The sequence below is a fragment of the Oncorhynchus nerka genome, linkage group LG16, assembly GCF_034236695.1.
Source record: "Oncorhynchus nerka isolate Pitt River linkage group LG16, Oner_Uvic_2.0, whole genome shotgun sequence".
In the NCBI taxonomy this organism is placed as follows: Eukaryota; Metazoa; Chordata; class Actinopteri; order Salmoniformes; family Salmonidae; genus Oncorhynchus; species Oncorhynchus nerka.
This window is the reverse complement of record NC_088411.1, coordinates 17,720,070-17,738,065: the sequence shown is the minus strand read 5'-3', so window position 1 is coordinate 17,738,065 and position 17,996 is coordinate 17,720,070. Positions and strand designations below refer to the sequence as shown.

Here is a 17,996-nt window from a genome sequence, read left to right as displayed (position 1 = left end):
TCTTTGGTTCAGAAGAATACCTGTTATACCCATTTTAATGACATAGAAGAATCAGAAGACAATTCTCACATTATGCTTCAAGTTATATCAACATGTATGAGTTTTTCAGTTTAATACATTGTTAAGGAAACATGTTTAAATGTCCTTGCGCCATTTTCCCTTTGTCACAAAGAGTGAAAGTTAATCTCCTCCCTTGCAATACACATCTCTTGGCACTCTAAAGCCTGGATGGTTGTTTACCCAGTAACACATGCAGATCACAAGGCGGTCTGCTGACTTGCTGAAGGCGACTGTTTTCTGCCTTCTGACCCCCCTCAGGGCCACTCACATTGTAAAAGGAGAAGAGGGAGAGGAGTTTATTCGTCTTGTGATAGCTTGTAAGAGGGCGGCGCCGCCACGAACAGAACTGTAAATCCTGCCCTGGAATGTGGGACTTAGGCTCTCGTTACAACGACTCAAACATGTAGGGGGTCCAGATTTAAGTTGTATCAGCTTGAAATTTATTAAGCCACGCCTCCAATATAATTTTCCACTGTACCTTACCTTTTCGAGTGAATTGTAGAGTTACCACCCATGACTGTATTTGTTAGTAAAAGAGACATGGTTGTGGAATTCGTTCATTTTCAGTCCTGTGGCTTTCACCAAGTGAGTTCCTAGGTGAATATTAACATTATAATTGAACTCTTTATGACATTACATTTCTCATTTAGGCCATATTATGAGGCTTAGCTTTACCCTAATACAGTGGCCAGAAACTCGTGGTTTACAGGCCACATCAGGCCTGCAAGTAACTTTCCCAAAATATATATCCTGGTTGAACGATTTCCAGGAATCGTCCAAACGGGATATCTGGAAAACATTGGGAAATTTACCGGAATTTTGCAACCCTACCTGCAAGTCACATTATGCTGGCTTGCAAAGTGATGTGTAATTCCTATTGGAATCTAGCCAGAGTTAAGATATCCAACAGTTGGAATTTTTCATAATGACTGCCAGGGTTAGGAACAGTGTTGGGAGACTGCTAAGTGTCTTGCCGTGTCTGAATCCTGGCTTAGGAAGGCCACCAAAAATTCTGAGATTTCCATACCCAACTATAACATTTTCCATCAAGATAGAACTGCCAAGGGGGAGGAGTTGCAGTCTACTGCAGAGATAGCCTGCAAAGTAATGTCATACTTTCCAGGTCCATACCCAAACAGTTCGAACTACTAATTTTAAAAATGACTCTCTCCAGAAATAAGTCTCTCACTCTTGCCGCCTGCTACCGACCCCCCTCAGCTCCCAGCTATGCTTTGGACACCATTTGTGAATTGATCACCCCCCATCTAGCTTCAGAGTTTGTTCTGTTAGGTGACCTAAACTGGGATATGCTTAACACCCCGGCAGTCCTAAAATCTAAGCTAGATGCCCTCAATCTCACACAAATCATCAAGGAACCCACCAGGTATAACCCTAAATCTGTAAACAAGGGCACCCTCATAGACGTTATCCTGACCAACTGGCCCTCCAAATACACCTCCGCTGTCTTCAACCAGGATCTCAGCGATCACTGCCTCATTGCCTGTATCCGCTACGGGTCCGCAGTCAAACGACCACCCCTCATCACTGTCAAACGCTCCCTAAAACACTTCTGTGAGCAGACCTTTCTAATCAACCTGGCCCGGGTATCCTGGAAGGATATTGACCTCATCCCGTCAGTTGAGGATGCCTGGTCATTCTTTAAAAGTAACTTCCTCACCATCTTAGATCAGCATGCTTCGTTCAAAAATGCAGAACTAAGAACAGATATAGCCCTTGATTCACTCCAGACCTGACTGCCCTCGACCAGCACAAAAACATCCTGTGGCGGACTGCAATAGCATCGAATAGTCCCCGCGATATGCAACTGTTCAGGGAAGTCAGGAACCAATACACGCAGTCAGTCAGGAAAGCAAAGGCCAGCTTCTTCAAGCAGAAATTTGCATCCTGTAGCTCTAACCCCCAAAAGTTCTGGGACACTGTAAAGTCCATGGAGAACAAGAGCACCTCCTCCCAGCTGCCCACTGCACTGAGGCTAGGTAACACGGTCACCACCGATAAATCCATGATTATCAAACTTCAACAAGCATTTCTCAACGGCTGGCCAGGCCTTCCTCCTGGCTACTACAACCTTGGCCAACAGCTCCCCCCCTCGCAGCTACTCGCCCAAGCCTCCCCAGCTTCTCCTTTACCCAAATCCAGATAGCAGATGTTCTGAAAGAGCTGCAAAACCTGGACCCGTACAAATCAACTGGGCTTGACAATCTGGACCCTCTATTTCTGAAACTATCCGCCGCCATTGTCGCAACCCCTATTACCAGCCTGTTCAACCTCTCTTTCATATCGTGTGAGAATCCCCAAGGATTGGAAAGCTGCCGCAGTCATCCCCCTCTTCAAAGGGGGAGACACCCTGGACCCAAACTGTTACAGACCTATATCCATCCTGCCCTGCCTATCTAAGGTCTTCGAAAGCTAAGTCAACAAACAGATCACTGACCATCTCGAATCCCACCGTACCTTCTCCGCTGTGCAATCTGGTTTCCGAGCCGGTCACGGGTGAACCTCAGCCACGCTCAAGGTACTAAACGATATCATAACCGCCATCGATAAAAGACAGTACTGTGCAGCCGTCTTCATCGACCTGGCCAAGGCTTTCGACTCTGTCAATCACCATATTCTTATCGGCAGACGCAGTAGCCTCGGTTTTTCTAATGACTGCCTTGCCTGGTTCACCAACTACTTTGCAGACAGAGTTCAGTGTGTCAAATTGGAGGGCATGTTGTCCGGTCCTCTGGCAGTCTCTATGGGGGTGCCACAGGGTTCAATTCTCGGGCCGACTCTTTTCTCTGTATATATCAATGATGTTGCTCTTGCTACGGGCGATTCCCTGATTCACCTCTACGCAGACAACACAATTCTGTATACTTCTGGCCCTTCCTTGGACACTGTGCTATCTAACCTCCAAACGAGCTTCAATGCCATACAATACTCCTTCCGTGGCCTCCAACTGCTCTTAAACTCTAGTAAAACCAAATGTATGCTTTTCAACCGTTCGCTGCCTGCACGGCTGGCCATGCAGCCTGACTAGCATCACCACCCTGGATGGTTTGGACCTAGAATATGTGGACATCTATAAGTACCTAGGTGTCTGGCTAGACTGTAAACTCTCCTTCCAGACTCATATCAAACATCTCCAATCTAAAATCAAATCTAGAGTCAGCTTTCTATTCCGCAACAAAGCCTCCTTCACTCACGCTGCCAAACTTACCCTAGTAAAACTGACTATCCTACCGATCCTCGACTTTGGCAATGTCATCTACAAAATAGCTTCCAATACTCTACTCAGCAAACTGGATGCAGTTTATCACAGTGCCATCCGTTTTGTTATTAAAGCACCTTATACCACCCACCACTGCGACCTGTATGCTCTAGTCGGCTGGCCCTCGCTACATATTCGTTGCCAGACCCACTGGCTCCAGGTCATCTACAAGTCCATGCTAGGTAAAGCACCACCTTATCTCAGTTCACTGGTCACGATGGCAACACCCACCCGTAGCACGCGCTCCAGCAGGTGTATCTCACTGATCATCCCTAAAGCCAACACCTAATTTGGCTGCCTTTCCTTCCAGTTCTCTGCTGCCTGACTGGAACGAATTGCAAAAATCGCTGATGTTGGGAGACTTATCTCCCTCACCAACTTTAAACATCTGCTATCTGAGCAGCTAACCGATCGCCGCAGCTCTACATAGTCCATCAGTAAATAGCCCACCCAATTTACCTACCTCATCCCCATACTGTTTTTATTTACTTTTCTGCTCTTTTGCAAACCAGTATCTCTACCTGCACATGACCATCTGATCATTTATCACTCCAGTGTTAATCTGCAAAATTGTAATTATTCGCCTACATCCTCATGCCTTTTGCACACAATGTATATAAACTATTTTATTTTTTTCTACTGTGTTATTGACTTGTTTATTGTTTACTCCATGTGTAACTCTGTGTTGTTGTCTGTTCACACTGCTATGCTTTTATCTTGGCCAGGTCGCAGTTGTAAATGAGAACTTGTTCTCAACTAGCATACCTGGTTAAATAAAGGTGAAATAAAATAAATACAAATAAATAAGTAAGCAATTTCAAGTGGAACAAACATTTCAGTAACGGGTGTGAAAAATCTAACTAACTGATTGGATTAGTTTTGAAAAATGTATTTATCTTTTCTAGCATAAGATGAATCAATTAAACACTCCATGTACAGTGCATTAGGAAAGTTTTCAGTCCCCTTAACTTTTCCACATTTTCTACGCTGCAGCCTTATTCTAAAATGGATTCAATTAAAAATGTTCCTCATCATTCTCCACACAATACCCCGTAATGACAAAGTGGAAACAGGTTTTTAGAAATTTTGGCAAAACAAATACTTTTAAAAATACAGAAATACCTTATTTACATATTCAGACCCTTTGCTATGAGTCTCGAAATTGAGCTCAGGTGCATCCTGTTTCCATTGATCATCCTTGTGATGTTTCTAGGACTTGTGGGAACCTGTGGTAAATTCGATTGATTGGACATGATTTGGAAAGGCACACACGTGTCTATATAAAGGTCCCACAGTTGACAGTGCATGTCAGAGCAAAAACCATGCCATGAGGTCGAAGGAATTGTCCGTAGACCTCTGAGACCGGATTGTGAAGAGGCACAGATCTGGGCAAGGGTATCAAAAAAGATTCTGCAGCATTGAAGGTCCCCAAGAACACAGTGTCCTCAATCATTCTTAAATGGAAGAAGTTTGGAACCACCAAGACTCCTAGAGATGGCCTCCAGGCCAAACTGAGCAAATGGGAAGGAAGGGCCTTGGTTAGGGAGGTGACCAAAAACCTGATGGTCACTCTGAAAGAGCTCCAGAGATCCTCTGTGGAGATGGTAGAACCTTCCAGAAGGACAACCATCTCTGCAACACTCCACCAATCAGGCCTTTATGGTAGAGTGGCCAGACGGAAGCCACTACTCAGTCATTTTGGATTTTAGATTTTGCCAAGAGGCACCTAGAGGACTTTCAGACCATGAGAAACAAGATTATCTGTTCTGATGAAACCAACTCTTTGGCCTGAATACCAAGCGTCACGTCGAGAGGAAACCTGGCACCATCCCTACGGTGAAGCATGGTGGTGGCAGCATCATGCTGTGGGGATGTTTTTCAAAGGCAGGGCCTGGGAGACTACTCAGGATCGAAGGAAAGATGAACAGAGCAAAGTACAGAGAGATCCTTGATGAAAACCTGTTCCAGAGCGCTCAGGACCTCAGACTGGGGCGAAGCTTCAACTTCCAACAGGACAACGACCTTAAGCACACAGCCAAGACAATGCAGGAGTGGCTTAGGGACAAGTCTCTGGATGTCCTTGAGTGGCCCAGCCAGAGCCCGGACTTGAACCCAATCAAACATCTCTGGAGAGACCTGAAAATAGCTTGCAGAGACGCTCCCCATTCAACCTGATAGAGCTTGAGAAGATCTGCAGAGAAGAATGTGAGAAACTCCTCAAATACTCAAAGGCTGTAACATAACGGGGCCATAACGGGGCCTAAGGCACTGCCTCACAAACCTATAGGCGTCAATACAGATCCGGGTTCGATCCCGGGCCGCGACCGGGAGACCCATGAGGCGGAGCGCAATTGTGTTGTCTGTGTTAGGGGAGGGTTTTGCTGGCCAGGATTTCCTTGTTCCATCACGTTCTAGAGACTTCTGTGGTGGTACGGGCGCATGCACACTGACACGGTCGCCAGTTGGACGTGTTTCCCCCGGCACATTGGTGTGGCTGGCTTCCAGATTAAGCGAGCAGTGTGTCAAGAAGCAGCTTGGCAGGGTCGTGTTTTGGAGGACGCATGGCTCTTGACCTTTTCTTCTCACGAGTCTGTACGGGAGTTGCAGCGATGGGACAAGACTCTCACTACCAATTGGCTATCGTGAAATTGGGGAGAAAAAGGGGTGAAAGAACCCCCCCCCCCAAAAAAAAAGGTCTGAACTTTTCGAATGCACTGTACATGAATAAACACAGATAATAAACCATTCCAAAACAATCTACCTGCAGTAGAGCATGCTGGGTAAAAAGTGAATTTGTTATCACACCAGTACGTTTAGGGTCGGGTACCAGGTCAGTAAAAGCCAAAGCCTCACATTTCACACGTCCCGGTGTGATCCAATATTGCTAGTCTCGAAAACCCGACCCTAAACGGACTGGTGTGATAACAAATAAACTTTTTACCCAGCATGCTCTACTGCAGGTAGATTGTTTTGGAATGGTTTATTATCTGTGTTTATTCATGTACAGTGCATTCGAAAAGTTCAGACCTTTTTTTTGGGGGGGGGTTCTTTCTTTCACCCCTTTTTCTCCCCAATTTCGCGATAGCCAATTGGTAGTTAGAGTCTTGTCCCATCGCTGCAACTCCCGTACAGACTCGCGAGAGGAAAAGGTCAAGAGCCATGCGTCCTCAAAAACACGACCCTGCCAAGCTGCTTCTTGACACACTGCTCACTTAATCTGGAAGCCAGCCACACCAATGTGCCGGGGGAAACACGTCCAACTGGCGACCGTGTCAGTGTGCATGCGCCCGTCCCACCACAGAAGTCACAGGTTCTTCAGCAGTGTTTGATATTTTTTTTCTCTTTTTTTCCCCTCCCCAAATTCATGGTATCCAATTGTTTATAGTAGCTACTATCTTGTCTCATCACTACAAGACGAAGGTTGAAAGTCATGCGTCCTCCGATACACAACACAGCCAAGCCGCACTGCTTCTTAACACAGCGCGCATCCAACCCGGAAGCCAGCCGCACCAATGTGTCAGAGGAAACACCACTAACCTTGGTTAGCGCGCACTGCGCCCAGCCCGCCACCAGAATCACTGGTGCGCGATGAGACAAGTATATTGCTATCGGCCAAACCCTCCCTATCACGGACGAAGCTAGGCCAGTTGTGCGTCGCCCCACGGACCTCCCGGTCACGGCCGGTTCCGACAGAGCCTGGGCGCGAACCCAGAGTCTCTGGTGGCACAGCTGGCGCGGCAGTACATCGCCCTTAACCACTGCACCACCCGGGAGGCAGTGTTTGATGATGAATATTTCAATACTTCACTATTTGGTCTTATGAAAGATTCAAATGCGATTCGAATGGAAATGCGACTGACAGGGTTATATTGAACAACGTGTGAATAAAATTATTCGGCTGCTGAGGCTGGATTGTAGATAACATGTTTTGTAAATTTGTTTCTCCGTACCTTGGAAACACAGTAACCTAGTTTGATGTTTGAGTGAATAGTCTCCAAGTCTTTTTTATGGTCCGGCGTGAAATCAGCTATCCTCTCATCATGTGATATGAGATCATTCTCCCACTGAAGCTCAGATAATTGGTCAGACACACTCGTTCAAATGCACACACACACACACACACACACACACACACACACACACACACACACACACACACACACATATAATTGATGTCCACACCCTTCTGTGCACACGCGTGTGTGTGTTTGCACACGTGTTTGCATGCATGTGTATGACTAATTATCCAAGCCCTCCCTGTATGCGTGACCAATCACATCAAAGCTAAAGCAGTTAACCAATCAGATAGGCCTGGTGTAGAGTGTGAAGAGAGGGCCAAAGGCAACACAGATCACACAGAATGAAGAACTTTGAATCTATACACTTTACTTTAGGAAAATAATGTGGGTCTTCGCTAAATTTCAGATGGCCAATTTTTCTTAGGCGATAGTGAATCTACACTGAGTTTACAAAATATTAAGAACACCTTCCTAATATTGAATATTTGCCCTCAGAACAGACTCAATTTGTCTGGGCATGGACAGTACAATGGGTCAAAAGCGTTACACAGGGATTCTGGCCCATGTTGACTCAAATGCTTCCAACAGTTGTCAAGTTGGCTGGATGTACTTTGAGTGGTGGACCATTCATGAAAAACCCAGCAGCGTTGCAGTTCTTGACACACTCAAACCGGTGCGCCTGGCAACTATTACCATACCCTATTAAAATGCACTTAAATATTTTGCCTTGCCCATTCAGCCTCTGAATGGCACACATACACAATCCATGTCTCAAATTTGTCAAGGTTTAAAAATCCATCTTTAACCTGTCTCCTCCCCTTCATCTGCACTGATTTGAAGTGGATTTAACAAGTGACACCAATGGGGATAAAATCTATCAACTGGATTCACCTGGTCAGAGCAGGTGTTCCTAACGTTCTGTGCACTCAGTGTATAAATGAATCGCACTTTATAAAAAAGAGATTACTACTTTATTATTAAACTGTCGATCATTTCAATTTTCCCAAAACTGCTGTGGATTATATGAATCATTACTGTGTGATCTTTCTTTCAGGCAGGAAGCTGGGCTATACGTTTGACAGCGGTAACTTCCACAATGTGTCTCTGGGCCAGGGACAGGAGGTGGTGGCTGAACAGGCTCTGGATCTGGCAGCTAATGAGGGACACTGGGTTATACTGCAGGTATTCAGATACACACACACACTCAGAGGTACACACAGGGGCACGCATACATGCACACGCACACACACACATAGCCGACTGCCTAAACCAGCCGTTGCTAAGACAACACTGAGCTAATATACAGCTGGGATTCCAGAACAGGCCATGTCATGAAATGTCATTTTACTTTTGTGTAATTAAAAAAATCTATTCTTTCCCGTGTTTAAGGTCATATTGTTTCTCTAATCCATTGTGCTTTGCACATAGTGTTGGCTTTTTGCTCTCCTTTGTGGTTCAACTGCATATGAAATAGTATAATTTCCTGGAGAGAGAGAGAGGCCCGGTATTATTCAGTACAGTATCTGGTTCCTCAGTGTGTGTTCTCATATCTGGAGGGCAAGGCCAGTCAGCGTTTGCATTTTAAGCCAGCTCGTTTGTTGAATCCTAATGGGGAGTATCGACAGATATGAACGCCGGCACAGGGCACAGAGACAACTCTTGGAGGGAGAGTGTGTGTGTGTGTGAGGGGGGGTCTCCTTTATTCACAGTTCTGGTAAAGCAGAGAATTTCTTGCTATCCCTTTCTTTCTCCTCTCTTTCTTTAGCTCTCTCTCACCCAGTCATCACAGAAACAAGCAGCATCTCTTTTTCAATCCATCTCTCCTTCTGTCTCTATCTGTGTCTCTCTCTCTCCCAGCCACACACACAGCCAGCATCACAGAGACAAGCAGCGATTGAATTACCTTTGCATAAGACTCCTGATCGATACAACTTAAAAAAGCCTTGTCCCCGTGGCAACCAACCTCACCGCCCACTCACTCTATCATCCTCTGTCTGTCTGTCTGTCTGTCTGTCTGTCTGTCTGTCTGTCTGTCTGTCTGTCTGTCTGTCTGTCTGTCTCTCTGTCTGTCTCTCTGTCTGTACCACCCTCATAGAAGGAGGGAGAAAGAATGGAGGGAGGTCTGTCTGTCTGTCTGTCTGTACCACCCTCAGTGAAGGAGGGAGAAAGAATGGAGGGAGGTCTGTCTGTCTGTACCACCCTCATAGAAGGAGGGAGACAGAATGGAGGTCTGTCTGTCTGTCTGTCTGTCTGTCTGTCTGTCTGTCTGTACCACCCTCATAGAAGGAGGGAGAAAGAATGGAGGGAGGTCTGTCTCTTTTCTATTTCAATCCCTCTTCTCATCCTCTGCCACTGTCTCCTGCTCTTTTCACACCCTGCATCACATTTTCCAAAATGTCTCCTCTTCTGCCTCACATTCCTCCCATCTTTCTAACCTCAGTCATCCCATCCCACTCTCGTATCCAGGCCTTGATCCCACAACAAACACACACACACACACCTTTTACCTCCCTCTCATCTCCCACTGGTCCCTCCATCCCAGCATCAGATCAGTGGCAGGCTGCAAAGCTGGGTTAATGGCAGGTTCTCCTTCACTGCAGGTAAATTACTCTGTGCCCTGTTCTCCTCTCTCTCCTATGTTTCTGACGGGAGCATTATCCCTATACCGCTGCACACCGGGCCCTGTCCTATCCTTACTCTTCACAGCCCAAACAGGACCACCCAAAGACACTTTGAGAGATGCAGAAACCCACCTAGAGAGAGAGGGAGAAAAGAGAAAAGGCAATCAATCTGGCAGATTGGAGCTGAATAGGCTATATCCCCCAGACCTAGGAATATATTTGAGCTGAAGAGCCCATATCCCCAGCAGTGGGATTCTATTGAGTGGACCTAAAATACCCAGGTCCTCCAGGCACTTACTCCTAAAGGCACAGGGACGCTCACAGTCTAGCAAAATAGATGGAAAGGAAATAGGGCGAGACGCTTTAGAGAAAAAGTTTGTTTCTCTACCTCTTTTTCATCTTTCTTCACTTCACTCTGTAAGGAGCATGATAGCTTGGGTATTTGGGTAGTGTTGTAAAATTTAATGCAGACCACTTTTTCTTCTTGTGAGTTTTCAGTGAGAGAATGATGTGAACGAGAGTTGAATTAATCAGAGTCGTCACTGTAAGGATCCTAATTGCCATAGGCTACATGCCATTTTAAATCCTCATTTCATTCAGCCATACCTCTTCTTAGTCTTTCATTATTGTTATATCATATTTGCCTTGGCGCCCTAGCAGCAGCCTAAGCAGAAAGCTCCAGTAAATCAGAAAATATTTTTGTAATTAATAGATTTTTCTTTATCTACAAATATTTTTAAGAAGTAAAAAATAATATAGCTAATTAATATAATTTAATGAAATCCTCTACAAAGTCAAGACTGAAGTTGGCAAGTAATTAGTTTGTTTGGTAAACTAGCTAACGTTAGCTTGCTAGCTGTTTTGATTTGAATGCCAGCCAGTGTCCGGAGGTTGAGGATGGAGACAAGCCGAAAGCAAGAGGTGGGCAGCGATGAGGATCGTAGTGAGGACAAAGTTACAAGGCTGCTCTTTAATTATTATTGAAATGTGGTGTGCTTTCTGGCACCACATGACTGCCGTAGCAACATCCAAGTGGATGCTCAATTTTGTTAGTAGTGAAGGACTAGCTAGCTAGCAATCTACTACGGAGTACTTGTCTTTTTTGTGTGTGCTTTGAAGCGCTTTGAGATTCTTTGAAAAGCGCTATATAAATAAACATAATAATAATAATATTTTTTTTCATCTACAAAACTATTCCGGTGCTGAATATAGTGTGGATGTTTCTTCTGCAGAATAGCTATATTCTCAAACTCTACAGTCTGTTTGGTTATCCTTAATGCCTATTCTGTCATTCTGCCCAAGTCTCTGCTACAGAGACATTGTTATAAAGACATAGTCAGAGGCCAGCTGTGGAGATGCCCTTAGGGCAGAGGGCCTTGATGTGAGCAGAGGAAGACGTGGAGAGAGTGAGGACTGAGTGTGTGAGCAGAGGAAGACATGGAGAGAGTGAGGACTGGGTGTGTGAGCAGAGGAAGACGTGGAGAGAGTGAGGACTGGGTGTGTGAGCAGAGGAAGACGTGGAGAGAGTGAGGACTGAGTGTGTGAGCAGAGGAAGACGTGGAGAGAGTGAGGACTGAGTGTGTGAGCAGAGGAAGACATGGAGAGAGTGAGGACTGAGTGTGTGAGCAGAGGAAGACGTGGAGAGAGTGAGGACTGGGTGTGTGAGCAGAGGAAGACGTGAAGAGAGTGAGGACTGGGTGTGTGAGCAGAGGAAGACGTGGAGAGAGTGAGGACTGAGTGTGTGAGCAGAGGAAGACGTGGAGAGAGTGAGGACTGAGTGTGTGAGCAGAGGAAGACGTGGAGAGAGTGAGGACTGAGTGTGTGAGCAGAGGAAGACGTGGAGAGAGTGAGGACTGAGTGTGTGAGCAGAGGAAGACGTGGAGAGAGTGAGGACTGAGTGTGTGAGCAGAGGAAGACGTGGAGAGAGTGAGGACTGAGTGTGTGAGCAGAGGAAGATGTGGAGAGAGTGAGGACTGAGTGTGTGAGCAGAGGAAGACGTGGAGAGAGTGAGGACTGAGTGTGTGAGCAGAGGAAGACGTGGAGAGAGTGAGGACTGAGTGTGTGAGCAGAGGAAGACGTGGTGAGAGTGAGGACTGAGTGTGTGAGCAGAGGAAGACGTGGAGAGAGTGAGGACTGAGTGTGTGAGCAGAGGAAGACGTGGAGAGAGTGAGGACTGAGTGTGTGAGCAGAGGAAGACGTGGAGAGAGTGAGGACTGAGTGTGTGAGCAGAGGAAGACGTGGAGAGAGTGAGGACTGAGTGTGTGAGCAGAGGAAGACGTGGAGAGAGTGAGGACTGAGTGTGTGAGCAGAGGAAGACGTGGAGAGAGTGAGGACTGAGTGTGTGAGCAGAGGAAGACGTGGAGAGAGTGAGGACTGAGTGTGTGAGCAGAGGAAGACGTGGAGAGAGTGAGGACTGAGTGTGTGAGCAGAGGAAGACGTGGAGAGAGTGAGGACTGAGTGTGTGAGTAGAGGAAGACGTGGAGAGACAGCCGGGTGGGCCTTGGTGTTGCCACAGGCCATGTTCACTACTGACATCATGTCATAGCAAAAAACAAAATTAGTCAGCGATGGTGACAACATCATTATAAGAACTGGAGGGTTGGAGGTACTTAACAGAGAACAAAGAAAATATCTCGAAGGTATTTTTCTTTCTCCTCTCTCTCTCCCTCTCTCTGAGCCTGGGTGGTTTCATTAAGGTGACAGGCTCTAAGGGAGGCCTCAGTCTGTCTGTCTGTCTGTTTAGGCTCTTTATTACACACTCGTTAGTTAGACGCCAACAGGAGAGCTTGTTCTTCAAGGCAATGAAAAAGCACTTCAATTTAAAGTTTTAATTTGTGTCTCGTTCAATATGCTGTAAGTTTATAGGCTCCTAACTTGGATCTATCTCAATATTACCCCCTCGGCTTCGGGCTATGTATTCTTCTCACTAAACACACAAGGAAACGTCTTCTCGTTCTCTCTCGCTTTTATTTCTTTATTTTGTCATCTAAAATTTGAGGTGATGTTGCTCCAGAGGATCTCCTGTCATTTGGAAAGAGGGTTAACTTGAACAATCAGAGGGATGATTAAATTTAGAGTGCCGTAGGAGATGAGGAGAAGGCAAAGCGGCTTATGAATTAATGACTGCAGTTATTAGTGGTGTAATTAGATTTGGGTAACACGCGGGCGGGCAGCGCTCTGGGCGGTGATGTGATGTGAGGGGCTTGGCTCATCACCATGAGGACTTCCTCTCTTACGGGTTAGGAGTTAAGACACACGGAATGGAAAATTGATCTCAGACAAGTTTATGTAGTGCTATCACAATGTTATCCCTATACAGGGTGGAAATGTACATTCTGAGGGGAATAGAAAAAGCTAAAAATGCACAGTCACACCTGCAACAAAACGTGTTGTGTAGGTAAATGTGGACTTGCTTGAGGCATGCTGCCTGTATTTATTGATATTACTGTAATATTTCTCCCTATAGAACATTCACCTGGTGGCGAGGTGGCTGGGTTCTCTAGAGAAGCATTTGGAGCAGCATGGAGAGAACAGTCACCAGGACTTCAGAGTCTTCATCAGCGCTGAGCCTTCAGGGACCCCAGAGGGCCACATCATACCACAGGGCATCCTGGAGAACTCCATCAAAATCACCAATGAACCACCCACTGGCATAAACGCCAACCTGCACAAGGCCCTGGACAACTTCAACCAGGTAACACACAAATAGGCATACAATGTATGATTTCTCTTTCTCTCTCTCCCTTTCTTCATTTTTATTTGCCCGTAAAAGAAGCAGTCCAGACGTCCCATGTTTACGTGCCAGTTTCTCTGTGGTGTTGTCATCAAGTTGCCTATTTGGTGTGCATTAGCAGCTAACAGATTGAGTTTTTTTTTTTCACCTTTATTTAACCAGGTAGGCTAGATGAGAACAAGTTCTCATTTGCAACTGCGACCTGGCCAAGATAAAGCATAGCAGTGTGAACAAACAACACAGAGTTACACATGGAGTAAACAATTAACAAGTCAATAACACAGTAGAAAAAAAAGAGAGTCTATATACATTGTGTGCAAAAGGCATGAGGATGTAGGCGAATAATTACAATTTTGCAGATTAACACTGGAGTGATAAATGATCAGATGGTCATGTACAGGTAGAGATATTGGTGTGCAAAAGAGCAGAAAAGTAAATAAATATAAACTGTATGGGGATGAGGTAGGTAAAATTGGGTGGGCTATTTACCGATAGACTATGTATAGCTGCAGCGATTGGTTAGCTGCTCAGATTGCAGATGTTTGAAGTTGGTGAGGGAGATAAAAGTCTCCAACTTCAGCGATTTTTGCAATTCGTTCCAGTCACAGGCAGCAGAGAACTGGAACGAAAGGCGGCCAAATTAGGTGTTGGCTTTAGGGATGATCAGTGAGATACACCTGCTGGAGCGCGTGCTACGGGTGGGTGTTGCCATCGTGACCAGTGAACTGAGATAAGGCGGAGCTTTACCTAGCATGGACTTGTAGATGACCTGGAGCCAGTGGGTCTGGCGACGAATATGTAGCGAGGGCCAGCCGACTAGAGCATACAGGTCGCAGTGGTGGGTGGTATAAGGTGCTTTAGTAACAAAACGGATGGCACTGTGATAAACTGCATCCAGTTTGCTGAGTAGAGTATTGGAAGCTATTTTGTAGATGACATCGCCGAAGTCGAGGATCGGTAGGATAGTCAGTTTTACTAGGGTAAGTTTGGCGGCGTGAGTGAAGGAGGCTTTGTTGCGGAATAGAAAGCCGACTCTAGATTTTATTTTAGTTTGGAGATGTTTGATATGAGTCTGGAAGGAGAGTTTACAGTCTAGCCAGACACCTAGGTACTTACAGATGTCCACATATTCTAGGTCGGAACCATCCAGGGTGGTGATGCTAGTCGGGCGTGCGGGTGCAGGCAGCGAACGGTTGAAAAGCATGCATTGGGTTTTACTAGCGTTTAAGAGCAGTTGGAGGCCACGGAAGGAGTGTTGTATGGCATTGAAGATCGTTTGGAGGTTAGATAGCACAGTGTCCAAGGACGGGCCGGAAGTATACAGAATGGTGTCGTCTGCGTAGAGGTGGATCAGGGAATCGCCCGTAGCAAGAGCAACATCATTGATATATACAGAGAAAAGAGTCGGCCTGAGAATTGAACCCCGTGGCACCCCCATAGAGACTGCCAGAGGACCGGACAGCATGCCCTCCGATTTGACACACTGAACTCTGTCTGCAAAGTAGTTGGTGAACCAGGTAAGGCAGTCATCAGAAAAACCGTGGCTACAGAGTCTGCCGATAAGAATATGGTGATTGACAGAGTCGAAAGCTTTGGCAAGGTCGATGAAGACGGCTGCACAGTACTGTCTTTTATCGATGGCGGTTATGATATCGTTTAGTACCTTGAGCGTGGCTGAGGTGCACCCGTGACCGGCTCGGAAACCAGATAGCACAGCGGAGAAGGTACGGTGGGATTCGAGATGGTCAGTGACCTGCTTGTTGACTTGGCTTTCGAAGACCTTAGATAGGCAGGGCAGGATGGATATAGGTCTGTAACAGTGTTACCTCTGTCAGTGACCTTAGAGTCGACTGACCTGTGGAGGACACAGTCATCCACTGCAGTAGAAACATGGCTCTCTATGGGGAAGAGGCAGATTTGGATGGGATGTTCGGATGTTTATCGACAAGCCATCTTTCTGTGATCAGAAATACAGTATGACATAATTATGTGTGTGTATGCCTTCATGCATATGCATTTATGCTCATTAGAATTCCACCTCTACCTCATCAGTGCACTTCTATATACAGTAAAACAGCTGTTAGCCAGAAATGTAGCGTCTTATCAACAAGTTATCAATGCTTCTCCATCTGTAACCTACCATAACCTGCTGGGGTTCTGCCTCCATACCAATAATGCAATGCTTAGCTTCCACCTAACATGCCATTTTAAAATGCTGATGCCTATCTCTCTGATAGTGCATGTTTGTGTGGTAGCTACACACACACACACACACACACACACACACACACACACACACACAGGTCCCCTAAGGTACTGTAGAGAGCAGGGAGGGACAATATTCCAATCATGTACTGTACAGGGTGAAAGCTAATCAATGGTTTGTCTCTATACAGCCAGAACCCTTAGTAACCCACAGTAAGCCAGAGAGATGAGTGTCTTTCTTCCTTCCTGACCTTTTCAACCAGCAGATACAAAAAGCTTTAGTGTCCATTCTCATCCCCTGGCTGTGTGTGTGACGGCCAGCAGAGGACAGGAGACATTAAAGGCCTCTGGAATGACAAGGTTAGGATTTTTTTGATGTAGTTACACAGTTCTCAAAGGGCTGGAAGACACGTCATTATAGATGTATTATCAGGTCTTGGTTTATGCTTCTTCTTTGCTGGTAGAGAATGTAATCAAGTGTGTGTGTCCTCTAACAGTGTATGGATAGGGAGGCAATGCTTCACTCTCAGCTGTGAGCAGCCAGAGAGGCACTGTGTGCAGAATATTAACTAACTTTCCGTGTGTGTGTTTGTGGCGTGTGTGTGCTCGTTTGTGTGTGCGTGTGCGCGCGTGTGCATACGTTCTAGGAGTCAGCTCCCTTGGGCTCGACAGGGGAAAAGCCAGAGGGCCTTCACCACAGTACTCAACCTGACACAGGCAGGAATATAAAAAGAGCATTTAAACCCACTGTTTTCATAGAGGTTATTGGCATACTTATTTCACCGTCCCTCCCCTAAGGCCTCGTGCCATCTTACATTCATTCCCCTTATCTGGGTATAATGAACCAACGGGATGAGATCGCCTGACATTAGTAACAATTAAAAAATAATCTCATCCTGACGTTTATTTCCATTCATTGTCTTCTTTCTGTCCCGCGGAGCCCCTTCGTTGCTGGGGACTTCGGCACAGAGACACCTCACAGAGAATCAGCCACAGCTTCTTTCTTTCAACACAATGCTTTTGTATTGGAAAATCTTCAAAAATGCTACCCGTACTTTTCTGAGGCAGACAGTGAAACGGTGAACTTGGTTGACATTCGTCAGGAAGAGTGAATGTTTGAATGTTTGTTTAGTTGTCTGGGCCTTTGTTTTCTTCTAGGACACTTTGGAGATGTGTGCCAGGGAGAATGAGTTTAAGAGCATCCTGTTTGCGCTGTGCTACTTCCACGCGGTGGTGGCTGAAAGGAGGAAGTTTGGACCTCAGGGCTGGAACAGATCTTACCCCTTCAACACAGGAGACCTCACCATCTCCATCAATGTACTCTACAACTACCTGGAGGCTAACTCGAAAGTAACCAGTCCACACACATGCTGTATCTTATGTGCCACAATAGTAAAGACAACCATGTTCCATGACAGTAACACCCTTTTCACACTATTGTGCCGACCCTAAACCAAATTATGGATATTTTATTTGGCAACTATGATGGATGTGTAAACCAGGCCAACTTAGTAGAACTTGGTTTTGCTCAGCTCGATTCGGTTCTGCAGTGTGAAAAGCATTTAAGATTCTAAGGTGCATTATAACTCATTTTCTCTCTGCGTCCCAGGTGCCATATGATGACCTGCGATACCTGTTTGGAGAGATCATGTATGGAGGTCACATCACTGATGACTGGGACAGACGACTCTGTAGGACCTACCTGGAGGAGTTCATCAAACCTGAGATGATGGAGGGAGAGCTGTACCTGGCTCCCAGCTTCCCCTTGCCTGGGAACATGGACTACAACACCTACCACCAGGTCAGTAAAGAACCACATCTACCATCAGACCCCCGGATTCTCCCTGCCTGGGAACATGGACTACAACAGCTCTCAGGTTACCTAATGATCTTACCTCACATGGCTTAAAGCTGCAATATGTCACTCGTTGTATTTTTTCAATGTTCAAAAGCTCCAATAAGTGGGTAGTGGTCATCCAATGTGATGCAACAGTAAGGATATTGCGCGTCTAGCCTGCCTGAGAACCGCTGTATTCATTGGTTTTCGTTTCCCCGGGTCGGGTCAGATTTTCCCTCAAGAT

At 46.0% G+C, this 17,996-nt stretch overlaps 1 protein-coding gene across 1 annotated transcript in view; it reads left to right on the top strand.

The window, feature by feature from the left end:
• dnah9 (dynein, axonemal, heavy chain 9) overlaps positions 1-17,996 on the top strand; it is a 141,668-nt gene that overhangs the window by 102,765 nt on the left and 20,907 nt on the right. The window contains exons 68-71 of the mRNA XM_029684902.2: positions 8,411-8,538; positions 13,444-13,671; positions 17,074-17,265; positions 17,525-17,716. Coding sequence (XP_029540762.2) covers positions 8,411-8,538; positions 13,444-13,671; positions 17,074-17,265; positions 17,525-17,716 — 740 coding nt within the window. The remainder of the gene's footprint in view (positions 1-8,410; positions 8,539-13,443; positions 13,672-17,073; positions 17,266-17,524; positions 17,717-17,996) is intronic.